General features: G+C 35.9%; 1 protein-coding gene across 5 annotated transcripts; it reads left to right on the forward strand.

Moving 5' to 3' along the window:
• Positions 1 to 204: 204 nt before the first annotated feature.
• On the forward strand, positions 205 to 15,022 carry LOC106079049 (protein BANP-like). 5 transcript variants are annotated; one of them, XM_056036597.1, is made up of 12 exons: positions 241 to 393; positions 493 to 750; positions 2,100 to 2,224; positions 3,179 to 3,261; positions 3,363 to 3,538; positions 4,452 to 4,492; positions 4,605 to 4,679; positions 5,466 to 5,541; positions 7,740 to 7,903; positions 8,670 to 8,911; positions 9,024 to 9,170; positions 13,484 to 15,022. In XM_056036597.1, the coding sequence occupies exons 3-12, from the start codon at positions 2,101 to 2,103 to the stop codon at positions 13,613 to 13,615; spliced, it is 1,260 nt and encodes a 419-aa protein (XP_055892572.1). In that variant the 5' UTR covers positions 241 to 393; positions 493 to 750; position 2,100; the 3' UTR covers positions 13,616 to 15,022. The 5 variants fall into 5 exon arrangements, with proteins under 5 accessions (XP_013095606.1, XP_013095605.1, XP_013095609.1 ...); XM_013240152.2 differs by lacking the exon at positions 493 to 750 and having other exon boundaries at positions 205 to 304; XM_013240151.2 differs by lacking the exon at positions 493 to 750 and having other exon boundaries at positions 234 to 393.
• The last annotated feature ends 4,038 nt before the right edge of the window (positions 15,023 to 19,060 follow it).

Below are 19,060 nucleotides of genomic sequence, written 5' to 3' on the forward strand. Positions count from 1 at the left end.
TTTAGATGTAATACTCCCTCTAATAATATAGTAGAGAATGATTTATCTACTGTAAGATATCAGTTCAAGAAAAAAGCTTATTCGAAACTAAAATCATTGCACACAAATTTTGCATTTAAACCTCAACAAAATATGTAACTAAAGAGGCAATATTTTAAGTGGATTGTTTTATATCTTCAATACATACAGTAAACAGATCGGCGAGTCATGCGCAGACATTCTCGCATTTTACCGTTCAAAACGCCATTATCGTCTCCGAGAAAGTTGACGTGATTTTACGGATTTTCAGGTCATTCAGAAGAAAGTAAGAAACAATCCGATGTGTCGACTATAATTAGGCCTAAGCTGTGAAGTTTTCTGCTCACGAGCAGTTGTGTAATACCTTTAAAAATGGTAAAGATCTAGATCTAACACTGAACTGTTGCTTCCATGTTCAACTTTTGGGAGCTGTCATGGCTGATTTCGGAATGCTACAACTGTTCATTTTTTTAGGAAATATTCAAATGGAAAATACTTTAGTTTACATTAGTAACCTGTACTCAGACTCTCAGTGTACTGTAGTCTGTGGTGTAGACTGTAGTCACTGTAGTGCCAATGAACTGTAATGTAGACAATATAAATACAGTATAGTACGAGTAGATCTCATTTATGCCTGTGGTCCCTTCTGCCTCTGGGGCAGCGGCATAGCCTAGCATAGACCACCAACCAACTTCTTCCCGACCTCCAGGCGGATAGGTCTAGGTTCTTGTGGTGAGTCTCTCCCAATGGCCAACTGTTCCCATGTCTTCCTCATCTGCTTCAGTGCTTGCCAACTTGGCATCTCCAAATCGTGGCGCCATGTATTCCTGCGCCATGTATTCCTGCGTCATAGTACTCATAGCCTCTTCCTCTTTCCTCTGGGGTTCCAGGTTAGGGCTTGATACCTAGTTAAATGTTGGAGTCAGGCTTGTGACCTGTGAAGGATATCTACTTTAATTAATGGGCTGCTGCTTTGCTACAGTTCCTCATTTGAGATCTTGTCTGGCCAGTGAATCATAGGAATCTTCCTCAGGCAGGTATTGATGAATACCTTGATTTTTCTCATGGTGGTGATGGTGGTTTTCCAGGTTTCTGCTCCATTAAGTAGTATTGGCTTAACAATGGTGTTGATGAGCCCAATCTTGGTAGTGGTGCTTATTTCCCTAAATCCCCAGCTTTACCAATGCTGGATCTGACTTCAGCATCAGTTCCTCCATGGTTGTCTAGGTTATGCTGAGGTATTATGGGCACATGCCCTAAATTTCTAAATTGTCCTGATGTGACAAAAATCCAAAATATCCAATATCTAGCACCTCTTCCAGCGCCTTGCCTTGGACTCTAATAGCTGGGTTGTTGGACACCTTTATCTTGAACAACTTGCTCTTCCCTCTGTTTATGGTAAGACCCATTCTAGCTGAGTTTTCTGCAACAATGGCCAATGCTTATCTTTTCCTGCATCTGCTGTTGTGTGTATGAGAGAAGAGCCAGGTCATCAGCAACTTTGAGGTCTTGAGGTCGTCTAGCTGTTTCCACTGTGTCCACTCTTGACTGTTCGCTTATGGCAGTTATGGGCTGTTGCTGTCTTCATGACTCAGTCTATGGCTAGCAGAAACAAGAAGGGGGAGAGTAAACAGACTTGTCTAACTCCTGTTTGAACAGTCATATGAGGGGATGACTTGCAGAATAGTGTATGGCAGACAACTGACAGACGCATTTGAAGTCCACGAGTAGATTTAAGTATGTCTAAGTAACCCTGTTCTGATTTCTTGTTTTCTGTTTAATAATAAATAAGTTAAATAAGTAGATCTTGTCAGATATAGTTTAGTCAATCTACTAGTTTGTTTTTAGAGTAGATCTAGATCTAGAATCTAGCTAGCTAGATCTATCAAGACTAGAGTATTGTTAGAGTTAGAGTAGTAATTCTACAGTCTAGGTATCTTATCTAGTCCAGATCTAAGACCTAGTATAGTTGACCTACTATTACTGTATAAAATAAATTGTATATGTTGTAGTCTTATTGTAGATCTAGATCTAAGTTTTAAAATGTGTGATATGATTATTTATTTACCATTCCTTCATAGGATGTCGGGCCCAGACTCAGACTCTGTAGATTTCAGTGGAACTTCAGTGACTATTGATGGCTCCTTTGTAACTGGACTTGCTAATGTTGATGTCCATGTTGATGGTACAACTGCTATTATTCAGGGTAAATGGTTATTTAGTAGCCTGTGGATTACAAACACTGAACACTGACCTTTTTTTGCCACCACAGTTTTATTGTTGACATGAACATACAGATCATAGCAGTTCACTATATTCTGTATTTATATTATACTAATGTCAGCTAGTAAAGCTTGCATCCTCCCTGCCAAGAGATGCCACAGGATTCTCTAAAGTGCTTTTCTTTCTCCAACTTTCTTTGTCTTATCTCCCATTACCTCACAGTTCATACACCCTCTTTTTTCTCTCTACACTATCTTTGGCCATATATGGCAATGTAATAATATATAAATATCTATAAATAATCGTAGGACCTAATCATCTTTTTAAAGTTATGTCTGTATTTTCTTCTTCTTCTTCTGCTGTCAGGTAGAGTTGAGCCTTCGGCTCTTGGAACTCTAGGCCAACAAAAGTGAACAAGAGCTCCCTCTCACTGGCCTGAATGAGAACAGTGTACACTGTTCTGTCTGACGGGTAGGTCAGACTCACGGCAAGAGACCTCATACTTTAAGACCCTCGCCATTTTCCTTTTCTATACCAGGCTAACTGTGCGGGACATGCCATTTATGTAACGGCCCCTTGAGGAACAGCGCCTGGATTGTGACAAGGTTGTGGGAGCTTTTTTACAACTCCGCACAGTGCAATGAGGATGCTCTCGCACCCCCACGGGAGTCTTGTTTTGCTACCCTTTAGCCTAATCATTTCCTCTTACGATCATTTCCACCCGGGCGCCACTATGAGGCAGGGTAGCATGCCCGGGTATGTCTGTATAAGATAAGATGTATTATGATTTCCTCTATCTTTATCTTAATAAATGTTGGCATAAATTGGATTACACAAAATAAAATATTTCCAAAATAAAATGGTAGATGTTTAAAATATCTCAGAGTAGCATTTTTATGCCTTTATCAATAACCTGTTTTTTTACCATCTTTTTTAGAAAATTGTGCAGAGTCTGACCGGAAAAGAATGAAGTTTGAATCAGAAAATGACATGGACTTTTCCCTTGATCAGTCTTTTAAGGTAATTTTTTTTTTTTTGTGAGGCTGACTTTTACATTTTGTTGAAACTGACTCCAACATTTCAGTGAGCATTTATTTATTAAAATCTATATTTTCCTCCAGCAAATTCTTTTCAACATCAACAAAGCCATATGCCTGCGGCTTGATGCAATGGATGCCAAAGTGGATGCTCTATCCAACAAAACCAGATCTTTGGAGGACAAAATGGATCAAATCATTAGCTGGTCCAGGTCTGTCAATGCCAGCAGTGGATTAGCAACATCTGCTTCACGTAAAGGGTATTGCCATTGGTGCTCAATAAAACTAGTTTGAATCTTGATGTGCATATCTATAAAATTTGTACCAGCTCAGCATCTGTAAACGACACAAAATAATCATTCTGACTCATTCTTTTAAGCTATTTATATGCTTACAGAAAAAGTACATTAATCCAATTTCATTTTAATTCCCATGTGGATGTAATATTTTAATTTTTAAAAATAATATTTATTTATACATATGCACTAAAGATTACACATTTGAGATGGCAATTAAATATTTATTAAAACCAGGAAACAAAGAGATTGTGTAAAAATAGATAGCAGACAAATGTAAATAGCTAGCTGTCAGTGACTTTTTGTTTTTGTTACAAAACCTGACCTGTATGGATTGTCTTTACAAACAACCCATTTTAGAAAACCAAAAAATTCAGGTTACCTAAAAGAATAGTTGATGATTCAATTGGAAAAGATTAGATAGTCCTGTTCTTGACAGTTTAAGACAGTTGCAGAAATTAGGGGATCAATGACTTTAAATTCTGGAAAAACATTTTCTGCACGCATAAGTTGGGTTTTATTGTTACATTTGTTTTTAGATCTTTTTTTTTTCCCTGTAGTGGGCTCTTACTGTGTGTTCCATGTCTGTAGCACATGTTTTGAGGTAGACACTTTAGAATGAACCCTTCTGCAGAAGTCAGACTTTTGTTGCTAAGTCCATTTATCTTTATCATTTTTTATTTTGTCTTGTTGTTTATCAGTTAAAGTGCATGGAGTCACTACAAATTATTTGTACTTCTCAAACTTAACATTAAATGTATTTTTTATAATTTTTTTTTTGCAATGTAGAAAAGGGACATTTAATTTAAAGACTTCATTAAATGCAAATAACTATAAATGCTTTTATAATTGACATTTTGTTTGTTTCAAACCTCAGAGCTGTGATAGTGGGTCTTCCTCAAGTGAAAACAGAAGCAGGTAACCTTTACATGATTTTTAAATAAAGTTTTATTAAATGAAGAAATACATCTGAAACATTTACACAGCATTTGAAGGCAACAATGATGAATATTAATGCTTGTCTGTCCAGGTGAAATGAATTCTATGGACAACTCCATTTCAAACCTTGGACCCAACGTCACATTAATCACACTCAACACAGAAGGTATGACTTCTTTATATACCAGAACTCATGCATGTGTCACAAGTAAAGTTTCCTTTTTGCTCAAAATCTCTAAAATTTGTACCTCAATATATAGTATGAACAATTTTTCTAGAATGTTTTGTTTCAAGCAGCACCTCTTGATGAATATTCCAGTCTGAACCATAAAAGGAGAGCCTTTTAGATTTTAGCTATTTATTATTATATTCTGCCATCTGAGAGAGTATTTATAAACAGTGGATATGTCATGATTATGTGGGGCTAATAGATTTCTTTTTAGAGACGAGCAAATATGAACCTTGTTCGAATAAGCATAAGAGATTTGGGCAAATATTTTAGAAGAAATTTGGGAGTCTTATGTTTTGGTTTACTTTTCAGTAATAATGCTATTTCTTTTAAGATCTAAAAGTATGAAATTTTAGTGTATCTGTTGATTGATATTTCTCTAATTGTTTGATAGAATATACATTTTTGATGAAACTTTTTTATGGCTTGTTGGCCTTTGTAAATGAAATAGCTTATTTTCAAAGAAGTATTGCACCCATTCAGTTATCTAGTGAGATCACCTTAACTCCTAGAAACCATTTCACAATTTTGAACCTTCATTTCATAAAAAAAAATATTTGTTAGCGTGTAACACAGTACGCTTATAGTTGAGCTAACTATGAAATTAAGTGTGTGTAAAAAATATATGTTTAATTTAGATATATTTTTATTGGAAGAATTTATCAACTCTGATTGTAATTTTGAATCAAACTTAAAATAATTTTAAATCATTTCATCTCATAGAGGATTTTCCTAATGGTACATGGTTGGGGGATGAACACAATCCAGAGATGAGAGTTCGAGTTCCTATCACACCAAGGTAATGGTTGATCGCAATAATAAACTAAAGCTTTAGCACTTTTGATACTATTGGAAATTATAAGGGGAATGCAGACATGCCTACAGTCCCGCAAAAGCATCAAAAAAGCTCACATGTTCCGCCGTTCCGCATTCACGATTTTTTGTTCCGCCAAGTCTGAATTCCGACACAAAAAAAAAAAATCGCTGATTTTTCATTATTTATTAATAATGCGAAATTAAAATACTGAATGCAAAATAATATATATATAGGTCTGTGTTTATTGTTTACATTTCATCTTCTCCCGGACCCGGTGTGTCCTAAATTTACGAAGATAAGGATTAAGGTTGAGCTAGATCTAGATCTAGACATAGATTAGATCTAGTTATATTCTAGTACTCTAGGTCTAAATACTAGATCTAGATCTATTCTTAGAATCTAGTAAGTGCTAATTATGCTAATAAGCCAAATGTTTCATTCAAATCCCTTTCTTTTCCCGACAATGGCTATACAGACTACTTAGTCTTAGTCTACTTACTACTAGTCTAGACTAAATCTAGACTCTAGACTAGATTTAGATCTATCTCTAGACTATTGGCAATTGGAATTGCATTTGCCGTATTGCCACTATTGGAGTCTATAATTAGTATAATCAGAGTATTGTCACTATTCTAACAGTAACTAACTCAACTGGTTTCTTAGGTTTCTAATTCCTAAGTAATCTAGAAAAGGATTTTTTTTAAAATACGTTATTAAAGACCTAGATCTAGACCTAAATTACCTAAATGTAATTAATTTTATTAGACACAGTAAGGCTAAGGCCTAAATAAGGCTACAGTTAGATCTACTATTCTACTTATTAGTATTATTACATAGTCTAAATTAATTATTAGTTTAGTTTCTAGATCTAAAAGTAAAAGTAGGACTAGCACTTCTGCTAAATCTCTAGAGATCTGTCTAGAAATAGACTTAGAAGGTGATAGATTAGATTCTAGATTTCTATGTATTATTATGTAATAAATTTACTATTTATTTAGTTCTCAATAAGTTGAATAAGTCTATAGATTAGTATTGATCTAGACTGACTAGACATTAATATTTAGATCTATAGTATAATGATAATCTATAATATTATTTTTATAATCTGTGTTCTTAGACTTATTAGGACTTATTAGATGTAGGTCTAGACTAGGTAAGTCACTAGTAGACTCTTAAATTATTTTAGTTAGATCTAGAACTAGAGACAACATCTAGAGTTATTAGAGTGATTAGAGTAGAGCCATAGAAAAGGATAGATAATCAAGTAGATCTAGAATAATCTAGATCTAGTCAGTAGATTTATATCTAGTAGTAACAAATAAAAATAGATATAGTAACATTTGAGTCTAGGCCATTAGAATACATTTTAGTTAGAATTCATCATTTAGGAGTTAGAACTATTGATTTCAAACAAAGGACATAATTATGAATTAAAGGTTTTCTTACTTTTAATTATAATATTTACATCTAATTTATAAGAAGCATGCTATTGTTGTTTTTAAAGTAATATAATTGAAGTTTTATTTATATTGCGTACAGTATTGCTAACAAACGCGTTTGCTGTCAATCAAAACAAGAACGGAGCGGTACAAAAACTCGTTCGTACCTCACTCGGTCAGACTCTATCACCGCCACTCATTGATCAGGGAACATGAAATGCACCAAGATACCTGTGTGTAGTCGCTGAATGAACTCTTTATGTTGTCTGTTGTATTTATGTGTATTTTTCTGTTGTGTTGTCTTTATATGAGAAACGAGTCCTTGTAATCACAACAAATTTCCGTAAGGATCAATAAAGCAGTCTTAGTCTTAGTCTTAGTCTTAGTTTATGTTCCACATTGGGGCCCAAAATTCCACATTTTCAACCTGAGTGTTCCACATTCTGGGTCTTGGGGGTAGGCATGTCTGGGAATGGGAGTTTTGATAAAATAGGTTCAGGGTTAGTCCCAAGATTTTGATACATGTTTAATTTCATTTGCACCACATTACTTTTTACATTTTTTCTTCTCTGCCTTCGTGGGCTTCACTTTGTCTTTTCTGCTAACTCTTTCTTTGTCACAGTATAAATATTTTGTGTAAATGTGCCTTTAGGAATATACAATACTGATGTAATATGTTGTTGTGTTTTTCAAGTTTTTTTATGTTTAAAACTGTTCAAGTTAATTAATTTCATTTTCTAGTGATCTTCTTCATGTGCATTCAAATTGTCGAACTGCTGAAAAAATGGCTCTTACTTTGTTGGACTATTTGTTTGACCGTGATACACAAGCAGCTTCCAATTTATCTGGTCAGGGGAAGCATGGCAAGAAGCAGTTGGATCCATTGATGATATATGGGATAAGATGTAAGTCAAGTGTTTTTAAACCTCATCTTGATGGTAAATGGGATAAGATGTAAGTCAAGTGTTTCTAAACTTCATCGATGAATATTGTTTATATTAATTTATTTGAAAAGTTTGTGAGTATTCCAATAGAAAGAAATTATTTAAAACCATTTAGTTGCATGCTGAAAGTCATAAATGATTTGATGGTTTATTATTTTCAATAAATATATTTGTTTATAATTCTTCTTATTAACTTGTAAAATTTGAGTGGGTGGAAGGACGCTGCTTGAGTGAAAACTGAATTGACATGGGTCTTGCAAACATCTCTAACAATTTTCCTAGAAATTTGGCTGTTTATTCTTTGGAATAAAAATTACAAGCTAATTGGCCACACAGTGAAAACTCTGGTTTGACCGTATACGTTTTCATAATATAATCATCTTAAATTAAATTTGGTATATTTTGAACACCCTGCTGTGGGAATTCATATAAATAGACGTTTAGGAACATTTTTTCTTATGTACAAATTATTTGCTGGATTGCAAGAATTTTGTGACAATATATAATTCTTATACAATTTGATCACTCACAGTATCAATAGTAGATCTACATCTCTAACTAGATCCAGTATTCCAAGTCTGGATCCTTAACACCATACTAGAGTTTAATAAAAGTTGTGAAGTTGTTTTTATTTCAAAGTATTTTTTTTCTTGTTAATTTTATGTTGTAGTTGTTTTCAATTCAGCAGTAAATGCATATAATTATTTTATTTTTAAATGTTTTTCAGGTCACCTTATTAAAAGATTTGACATTGCTGAGAGTGATTGGCATAGAATAAAACAGAATATTGATTCCAAGTGTCGCACTGCTTGGCGTAGAAGACAACGAGGAATGCCTCTAACAGTGAAAGCTTTCAGAGGCAAAGCTCCACCCTCATATGTTAACATTGCTAATCACATGGGTGATTTGTGTGGAGGCAGTGATGAAGATTCCTTAAGTCAAGAAGATGGAGAGTTACATATACATCAGGCATGGTCCTCTTTTCATTTTAATTTGTTAAATGTAATATATATAAAGCATTATCTCCTTAGTTGATATATAGTCTCTTGTTAATATCTTTGTGACAATATTATTCTAACAGCAAGCTGATATACAAGCTGCTCTGGCTATGCAAGGTGAAGGTCTTCAGGCTGGAGAAATCCAGATTTTACATGCTACACCTGAACAAATATCCCAACTTCAGCATGCTCAACACATACAGATACTTTCTGGTGACCAAGTCATTGGGGTAAGTAAACAGCAATCTTTTATTGTATGTCATGCCAATGTTTTATCAAATTCAATACATGCTACTTGAATTTCTGGATTTTTAGGTCGTCCCTGAGTCCACCCAACTCTAATGGGTACCTGACTTAAGTTATAGAATAGCTGTTCTTTGTGCTAGCCACATGACACTGCTTTAACCCTTGGCCATAGAAACAGATGACCTTAACATCATCTGCCCTATAGATCGCAAGTGTGAAAGGGGAACATAAGTTTTTTTACTTTGAGGATACCATGCAATCTTAAGATTTGGCAATGCTGTTTCTTCCACCTGGAAGACATATTAATGGAATTGCTTTAATCCTAAATTTTGTTGCAAGACCAGCTCTGTATTATATGCTTGTTTTTATTTAATGAAGGTAGCAGGGTTCGTAGCCACCTGGAAAACACCTTGAATTTCATTATCAAATTCAAGGCCTTGAAAAAGCCTTGAATTCCACAAAAAACGACCAAAAAAAACTTAAATTTGAAAACTGGACCTTGAGTTTTTTCCCTCCTGATACCTGGTGTTTATTTTGGCTATTTGTCACTGCAGTAACCTTCGTTTTTTTTTTTTTTCAGTTACATTTTGCTCATATTGAAACTTTCATCTCTCGTGAGATTCCTGGCAGTTTTCCGGTTCTTTTCGTTAATTTGGAATTGCATCAATTCATTAAGTCATTCGCGCCACATTCATCTCTTAACTGGACTAGAATCTAGAATGTGACCGATCAAGTTGGTGTAGTTTTATGTAGAACAATAGTCTATCAGACCTGCCTACCGTTGCTCAAAATGCGTATTCGTTAATCAAAATCTAAAAAAAAATATGACTGCTAGTATGCAAATACGAATCTAACATGTCCGCGTTACGCATTTCGTATCTTTTTTTTTTCCCTTTCTACACTAGCTTACGAGCGGTCACGGAGGTCACGCTAAGCGGTCCTATGGGAGGGGACAGAAAAGCTGGGGTGTACACAATGTGCCCTTTTCTATACGTTGATTGGTTCTTGATAGCAATTGTTTTTTGTTTTACATGTTTTTGGATGTTCCTTCAGAGTTGAAGATAGTTTACTTCATAGTCCAAACCTCTCACAGGACGATGGGGGATTGGAGCGGGCAGGGTTTGAACCCAGGACCAACGATAAATCGAAACGACAGTCCAGCGCACAAACCGCACGACCAGGCAGCCATCTTAGATCTACATTTAGTCTAGAAATGATGAACGCGAGAGTGGTGGAGTGGCAGTTTGGTACCGTCAGTTATCTGCTCTGCTACACTAGTCCAATGTGACTAAGTTCATTTGTAGAAATTAATTGTTTTGAAGTTTAAAAAAGGTCGAATGCAAAAAAAAAAAGAATTCCTGATTCTGTATTCATTTTAATAAAAAAAAAGATATCGATGCACTATCGATTCAAAAAACATTGTAGATCTTTTAGATCTATAATCTAGATTACTTATACGGGGATAGATCTAGAGTCTAGACTACAACCATATAGTGTTGCTAGACATTACGTTACTATTCTCTACATTCTAGACCTAGATCTAACGTAGTATGATCTAGATCGATAACGTCCAGATCTAGATTCTTGATCAAGTTTGAAGGTAGGCCTACGTTTGTAGCGGATCCACGGGATCGGTAACACTCTTGAGTCCAGATCTAGATAACATCTCATACTCTTGTAGATCTAGCTAGTACATTTAGATCTAATCTAATCATGACATCAAATCTATCCTAAAGCTTCTAAATCTAGAAAATCTAGTTAGAATATGTAGATGTATATCTAAATAATTAAATAGTAAGTCTAGATCTAGAATTTAATATATGCTTTAAACATAGATCTAGTGCTTTATTGCTTTTAAATGCTTAGGATACACTAGAGTTAGAGATGAATTCTTTTTTTTTAATTTTTATTTGGAGGTGTGATTTCAACTATCAGCATACATTTTAATGGTTTTTTTTATTTTATGTAAAATAAATACTTTTTCTCAGTACTAAATACATAAATATTTTGTTCTTTTTACATATTTATGTCATCTGTACCGGTATGTAATATAAATACATATATATCAGGCATGTCAAACACGGCGTTCAGGGGCTGCATGAGGCCTGCGACTACTTTGCATGCTGCCCGCTTGGCCACCTTAAAAGTTATCAAAATAATGTTAAACTAATTTGCTGGAAAATAAGAGATGACAAGCTACTTGAATTGAAAAATAGTATTAGTTAAACTGAACAATGAGAGTGAGTCTGCAGTGAAAGCAAGCTACATTTTGTCAAACTTAATTGCAAGCCATAGCAAATCATTTAGTGAATATGATTTTATGAAGGAGTATGTCCAGAAAAGGGTGAAATCATTCAAAGAAATAGCGTCAACTAGGAACACTGTGGCAGACAGAATAAATGACATGTCAGTCAGATTGCGCAAACAATTAAAAAACAAAATACTTGTTTTTAATCTATTGTCATAGGCTTTCGACGAGTCCTCAGATGTAACGGGTGTAGCACAGTTGGCTATATTCATAAGGGCCTTTGAAAGGAAATATGAGATACATGAGGAGCTACTTAAGCCTTGTTCTATGCATAACACCACAACAAGCGAGAATGTTTTTGAGAAATTACAGGAGGTGATATTGCAGTACAATTTATCTTTGATAAAGCTAACTAGTTTAGCAACAGATGGCGCACCAGCCATGAAATGAAATGGTTTTGATGCAAAGCTACTTACACAAATAAGAGAGACTGATGCTAATTTTAAATTTGCTCATTTTCAGTGCATCAATCACACAAGAAAAAATCTGCGCAAAGCATTTACAGTTCTAACATGTCATAAGGCCGTTTTCAGTCGTTCTCAATTTATTGTGCCCGTGGTTTAAATCATCGCCAATTTTCAATGTTTCTGGATGACATTGGACACGAATTTGATTGTGTTCCCTACTACACAGAAATTCACTGGCTCTCATGTCATACAGTATTGAAGAGATTTTTTGCACTGCCTGAAGAAATTGTATTGTTTCTGAGCATGAAAGGTGAACCTGTTGAACATTTCCAAACTGAAGAATGGGTTCAGGATTTGGCATTAGCAGTTGGTATCACTGGTCACCTGCTAGAATTGAATTTGAAACTTCAAGGTAAAGACAAAATTGTCACAACTGCGTGTGATGATGTGAAGTGCTTTCAAACAAAATTAGGATTGTGGATAAACCAAATATGAAGAGAAAAACTTGTTCACTTCTCAATGTGTCAGGAACTAAAAAGATTAAATACGGCTACAACATTTGGTAAATATGTCCTACACCTGGAATCGCTTTCAATGACCGTTTTCGTGACTTTATTTCATACAAGCAAGAATTTTCGTTGTTTGTATCTCCATTCTCATTTGCTCCTGAAAATCCTGATGATGATGTGCAGCTAGAGCTGATAGAATTGCAGTCAGATTCTTTGTTGAAATCAGAGTATATAAAATTGGTTTTGCCAAAATTTTAGTTATTTACCTGAACGGTACGTTGAATTGGGGAAATTTGCAGTTAGAATTATTGCAAGCACAGATCTCTGTGGGCAGTTCTTTTCCATAATGAAAGCTACATAAACACCTCACCGTTCTAGATTATCTGATCAAAATTTGTCATCAATAATGAAAGTGTCAGTGGCAAACAAACTTCAACATGACATTAATATACTTGTATTCCAGAAAAGATGTCAAGCATCAGGACAAAGAAAATAATGTGTAGTCATAGTTATTTTTAATTACCAATTAATACTACAAATTTAGCTAAGGGACAGGTAGGCCATTAATTATTGTATTCTATTGTAATGTTTCTAATTTACATAAAACTAGTAGGCTGTTTTGTAACTGATTTTTTGCTGCGGCACTGTAAAATTTTTATGTGGCCCATACACCTTAATGAGTTTGACATGTCTGATATATATTGCTTGCTATGGTGCGATGCATACCTTGAAAATCCAAAATTCTAACTTAAAAACCTGTAAAATACCTGGAAAATCATTCATGAAATTGGCTATGAACCCTGAGATAGAGAACTTGCTTTTTATCTACAGTATCCTGTTATCCATGGTTTAACTGCTAGGTGCGTGTGACAGAATCTGTAGTAAGGCTGATTTGTGGAGTTTTTGTTAGGTATTTTGTTTGATGATGAAAGATTTACTTTCTTCACCTTAACATAATTTTGGGGGGGGGGGGGGTTGTTGATTTTTTCAAATTAAATTGAAAGTATCTTTAGAAAAAAACAGACTTTGGTAAAAAAAAAAAAAAAAAAATTTTATTTTGTCTTTGCTTTTAGCAAATACAACATTCAGACATTTTGGGTGATGGTATTCAAGTTGCTACCATGACAACAGAAAGTGGAGAAGTCCTTCATATACAGCAAAATGTATCTGGAGTCACAGGAACAGAAACAGACGTTTCCCAATGACAATTAGCCCTGCCTTGATAGGCAGCAGAATTTGACACTTATTAAGACTATTGAGATTATACATTAAGTCTTTGTACATAACTGAACAATGTAAAATGTCTGAAATATGAATAATTCTGATAGTTAACAAGACTGTGTTTACAAGAATCAGATTTTGTATGCTGATATTTTGTGTGTGTGTGTGCAAGGGCCAATTATCTTTAAATTCATTATCTTCTTGAATTCACTCCCATGTCTAATGGCTGTGGGTGCTTATTGAGCAGGGTGCCTGTATTTGTAGGATTGCACACAACTCTGAGGTAAATACTTACAGCTCCAAAGTCCAAAACTTGAAAGCTTAAAACTGCAATTCATATGTGCCAAGAGTTTTCTCCCCTTCCATAGGTACTTAGAAATGCTTTAGTGAATTACAACCAGCTCTATTTGTGATGCTCATGGTGTACATTGGAAAGATCATTTGTTTGGCTACATTTTATTGATTACTTTTTTTTTAATAGCCTTAAATTTCTTTTCTTTTATTCCATTAACATTCATGAGTCCATTGAAACTAAATAAATGGTGTAATAGCTGTCACACGGACATTAAATCCTTAGGTTACTCATTTCCTGCTTCTGTAAATAGTAGGTAAAAATATTATCTCTGGTTTTATCAGTATTACCTATAATGTACTGTTAAGTAGTTGGCATATAATTTTGAAAGACTTTTTGATTTCATTTGATCTCATCAAACTTTTTATCATGTATACATGGATCAATGTTATGTTTTAGATTAACAATTCTGAATCTGTTTGTTATCAGGTTGCTCGTTATAAGTCCTTAGGTTTATTTCAGGGGGTAATTTTCTTTTTTAATTTAGAACTGAATCTTTCATGTACTAAAATGTTGAGGTAGAATGATGATGCCATGATCTTTCTTGTGGATGTTTCATGTATCAAGGGTGTTGAGATAGAAGTATATGTCTTAATATGTTGGTTTAAATTTGACTGTAAGTTTAACTTCTTTAGTTCTGTTTTGATTCATTGCTGCATTTGTTTTTTATTTTATAACCACTTCATATTTATTTAAATTAGTTAAGATAGCTGAATAATCATCCCAAGGCAAAGTGTTTGAGGGAAGTTAATAACTTATAATTAAATTTGTTTAATTATTCAATTTTAACTGGATGGATATAAAGTCATGTTCATTCAGATATATATATGTGACATAAGACATAGTGTGAATGTTTGATGTCAAGTTTGACTTGGTTGAATATGTTGAGTGTACACAATTGTTTAATAATACTTGATATGATGCTTACGTTTTGTCTTTCATTGCTACCTGATAATTGTATTAGGTCTACTGATTGAATCTGAAACTTGGTTATGAAATTAAAGTTATTGAGAATACAAACATTTCTTACTATTATAAACATGGCCTGTGTTGTTGTTTGATTTAAGATAAACCATAGGTTTAGAAACATGTCATCTTTGTATTGATGGTTCTATAGACTTTGTATGTCCCTTATCTTGATGTGTCACTACATCTCACTTCAACTAGTCCAGGTTATTGAGCACAGAAGTAGTATTCTAGTGTAGATATCAATCAAGATATATTTTGAACATGATAATTTTTTTAATTGAATGGTTAGCATCATGAGTAATTTTGTTTTTGAGACATTCATCCTTATTTCTTTTTATTGTTTTATCTTTTATTTAACAAAAAAAAAAAAAGCTTCTGTTAATCTAGATGAAATGATTTGGCTGCATTTGAATAAATCCATTGGTGTCTTTCCTCTAACTGCAGCAAGAACCTATTCTAGGGTACAAAAACATCAGAAATAATGAAGATTAATGACGTAAACACACGTGTGTGTAAAAGGGGGAAAAAAATCCATGGTCTCAAAATGTAGGTCCTGCGGCTATTGTGAGAGCTCCAACTGTCAGTGAGGTGTGAATGTCGCATCACTGAGTTGATCTTTGTAGCGCTTACGGTAGGCCCTCTGTTAGGACGTCCTTCTTGAAGATCGCCTTTGACATGCGGTCGTCCCTCGTGTTGGATAAGTGTCTGACTCAAGCGCAGCTGTCGAATGGTAATTAGTATATAGCTCCCCCTTCTTGGTCGAAGATGAGCACCTTTCTAATGAACTCGAAGATGGCTTTTCCAATCCTAGCTTTAAAAAGCCGGCCACAAACATGGCATGGGCAAGTTGAGTCTACTACTGATAAGCCTGCTATTCTCTCAGCCTTTTATTAGCTCTGCGTTCTTTCAAGCTGGTCGTTCTCTTTGCGTACCGGTATCTTGAGACTCCGACGCTCACTGCTTCACACCATGATGAGCGATCGAGAGCTGTTTTTTTCCAGTCCTGGATGTCAACATCACACTCCTTGTGGGAGCTCTAAAGGGTGTCTTGGTAACAACTGTGTTGACACCCCTGAGAGCGCTTTCCTGCACACAGCTCCCCTTAAAGAAGTCGTTTGGAAATGCGATTTTCTGGCATACGGACTATATGTCCGAACCATCGGAATTGGGACCTTTTTTGATGTGGCGAGGATACTGACATATGTGACAACTGTAGGATTTCAGCGTCTGATATGTGATCAAAGCAGTTCACCTGCTGAATTTTTCTTAGCGTAAATGGAAGGTGCTAAGCTTTTTGATGTGGCAGGAATATAAGGTCCAGCACTCTGATGCATAAAAGAGTGAAGGGAGGACTACAGCACTCTAGATATGTTGAGTCTTCTCATTGCCACACTTGCCTTGAAGTCTGCCAAAAGCAGCACTGGCACGTGCAAGACAGAAGTTTACCTTATCATCTAGATTGTCAGTTGCTGATATGGTACATACTTCCCAAATAGACACACTTTTAAATATTTGCTAGCTTTTGGCCATCTATGAGAATGTCTGGTACTGTGACTGATTTAATTTGAGGAGGTTGGTGCAGCACTTGTCTCATTTACATTGATGTTGAGGCATGTTGTAGGCATGCTCTTTTGAAGGGAAGTACCATATCAGCAAATGTCAACCTAGATCACGAGGTCATCTTCCATATTTTCTACTTAGGTAATATTAAGAGAGTCCAACAGTTGGCTCTGCATACTGCTTTGTGACGTTAACATCCTGTCACACTGTCTGTCAATGATGAAGTCTATTTAATGGATTTGGGATGCATACACGATGTCTTTTTTTTTTCTGTGTAGTAACTGGAAAAGTGTGTTTCTTACAGTTAGTTTGTGGGCTGCGCACATATCTTGCAACAATGCCCATTGCTGTCGCAGTGACAATGCCGTGTTTGCCCAGAACATTTTTCCAGTCCTGGGGCTGAAGTCGCCTAGTATGATAAGTTTGTCTATTGTGGGTGTTTTATAATTTCATAGTTCGGATCCGAGAAGCTTTCCTTGTTGTTGTCTTGGTTGGAAAAAGTTGGGGCATATTATTAGATTTGCATGTCACATTGAGGTCAAGGGTAGGTGTAAATTCATTAGACAGTCATGTATAGTTATGTTGATTAGTTTGGATTTCACCACAAAGCCAACACCAGCTTCACGCTTTTCCTCGCTGTTTTGAACCGATCCAGAAAAAAAAGTAAAGTCTGGGCGAACTTCTGTTAACTGTCCTTTGTCTGCAGGTCGCGTTTCACTCAGAGCAGCAATATCTACATTGTTTCTGGCTAGTTCTCTTGCCACGAGAGCAGTAAGACGTTCAGGACGGTTTGTTTCAGCACGGTCTAGGAGAGTGTGGACATTCCAGGCTCCGAGTTTGAGTTCATGAGTTTTGATTTGTTTCTTCTTGAGATTTAAATTCGTTATTTTTAAATATATTTTTCCTGCCTTAAAAAAAATGAGATACCCACCAGCCGCTGGAGATTGGCCAGGGTCATCGGAGACAGGCAATGTTTATGGCACCTATTCTAGTCCCTTCCTCGTTCTTAGGAGGTAAGCACTACATTCATAAAAAGAGCAAAGGCGATAAACTGTCGCCTAAGCCAGTAAGCTTTGAGCAGGAGAGACTCGTTAGCCTTGGCTGGCTACCCACCTAGGAGAAGGAATTCGAACCTCTACTGCTTTGCAGTTGCAGCTATAGGCCTACCCAAACATGGTATAGGCTTCGGGAGTCAGCTCTGAGGAAAAATCTCATTTTTATGAGATGATTCATAGTCGCTTTGCGACTGAAGAAGTTCATGTGTCAACTCTTGAAGAGCTTAGTAGGACTAGGTTGAATTGTACCTGTATCAGCACACGAAACTCGAGCAAGACAGATACAAAGACGGAATGTCAATCTTTTTGTTCTAAGAAACGAAAAGCTACGTTAATTAAGCTGCTCGTATATGTGTGTGTGTGTTTTGTGTATTTGAATGTTGTTCGTACGTGTTTTTATCTTCATTGTGATATTGATAAAGTAGGCCTAGACTATTGGGTGCGCGGAAGAAGTTATCGGAAGGAGGCGAGGTTCATACAAGGAACAGTGGATACAAGACAGAACATGGAAATTGATAGATGAGAGGAAAGAGGCCAAATGTAGACGAGATCAGAAAAATGAAACACAGGATCGCAGCCTAGCGGAAGAAGCCTATAGGGAAGCAGATCTGAAAGTAAAGAGAAGCTGTCGGCAAGATAAACGGGACTGGATTGAGCAGAAGGGACAAGAGGCACAAGCAGCTGCAAGCAGAAATGACACAAAAACCCTCCATCGTATTGTCCGAGATCTCACTGGAGCAAAGAGTGGACATGGGGCACCAATAAAAAACAAGCAAGGCAAAACTTTGTTAACGAAAGAAGAACAAGATGCAAGATGGGTAGAGCACTTTAAAGAGACCCTTAACCAACTGTCGCCAGACCTAACTTACATATTCAAGGACCCCTCTCCAGACAATGATCTCAAGGTCAAGACAGACCCAATAACTGCTGAGGAGGTTACCATGGCCATAGCAGTGCTAAAGAATAACAAATCACCAGGACTAGACATGATATCAGCAGAAATGCTAAAATATGGGGGACAGTGCATTGTTAACAGAATGACTGATCTCTTAAATCTCTGTTGGCGAACTTCAAAAGTCCCAGAGGACTGGCAAAAGGGAGTGATTGTAAAGCTTCCAAAAAAGGGCAACTTGGCAGACTGCAACAACTGGAGGTGCATTACTCTCCTCTCTGTTCCAGGCAAAGTTTTCAGTACTGTTTTGTTGAGACGGCTTCAACAGTCTGTAGATGAAAGGCTCAGAGAAGAACAAGCAGGTTTCCGAAGAGGCAGATCATGTACAGAGCAGATTTTCGTTTTACGAAATATCATAGAACAAAGTCTTGAGTACCAACAACGGCTAACGATCAGTTTTGTGGACTTCAAAAAAGCGTTTGATAGTGTCCACCGAGAATCACTATGGAAAATAGTTAGAGAATACGGTATCCCAGAAAAATTCGTCCAGATCCTACGACACCTTTACAGTCAGTCTAGTTGCTGCATTAAAACAGAAGAG

Source organism: Biomphalaria glabrata, chromosome 7, assembly GCF_947242115.1.
Source record: "Biomphalaria glabrata chromosome 7, xgBioGlab47.1, whole genome shotgun sequence".
NCBI classification, from domain to species: domain Eukaryota; kingdom Metazoa; phylum Mollusca; class Gastropoda; family Planorbidae; genus Biomphalaria; species Biomphalaria glabrata.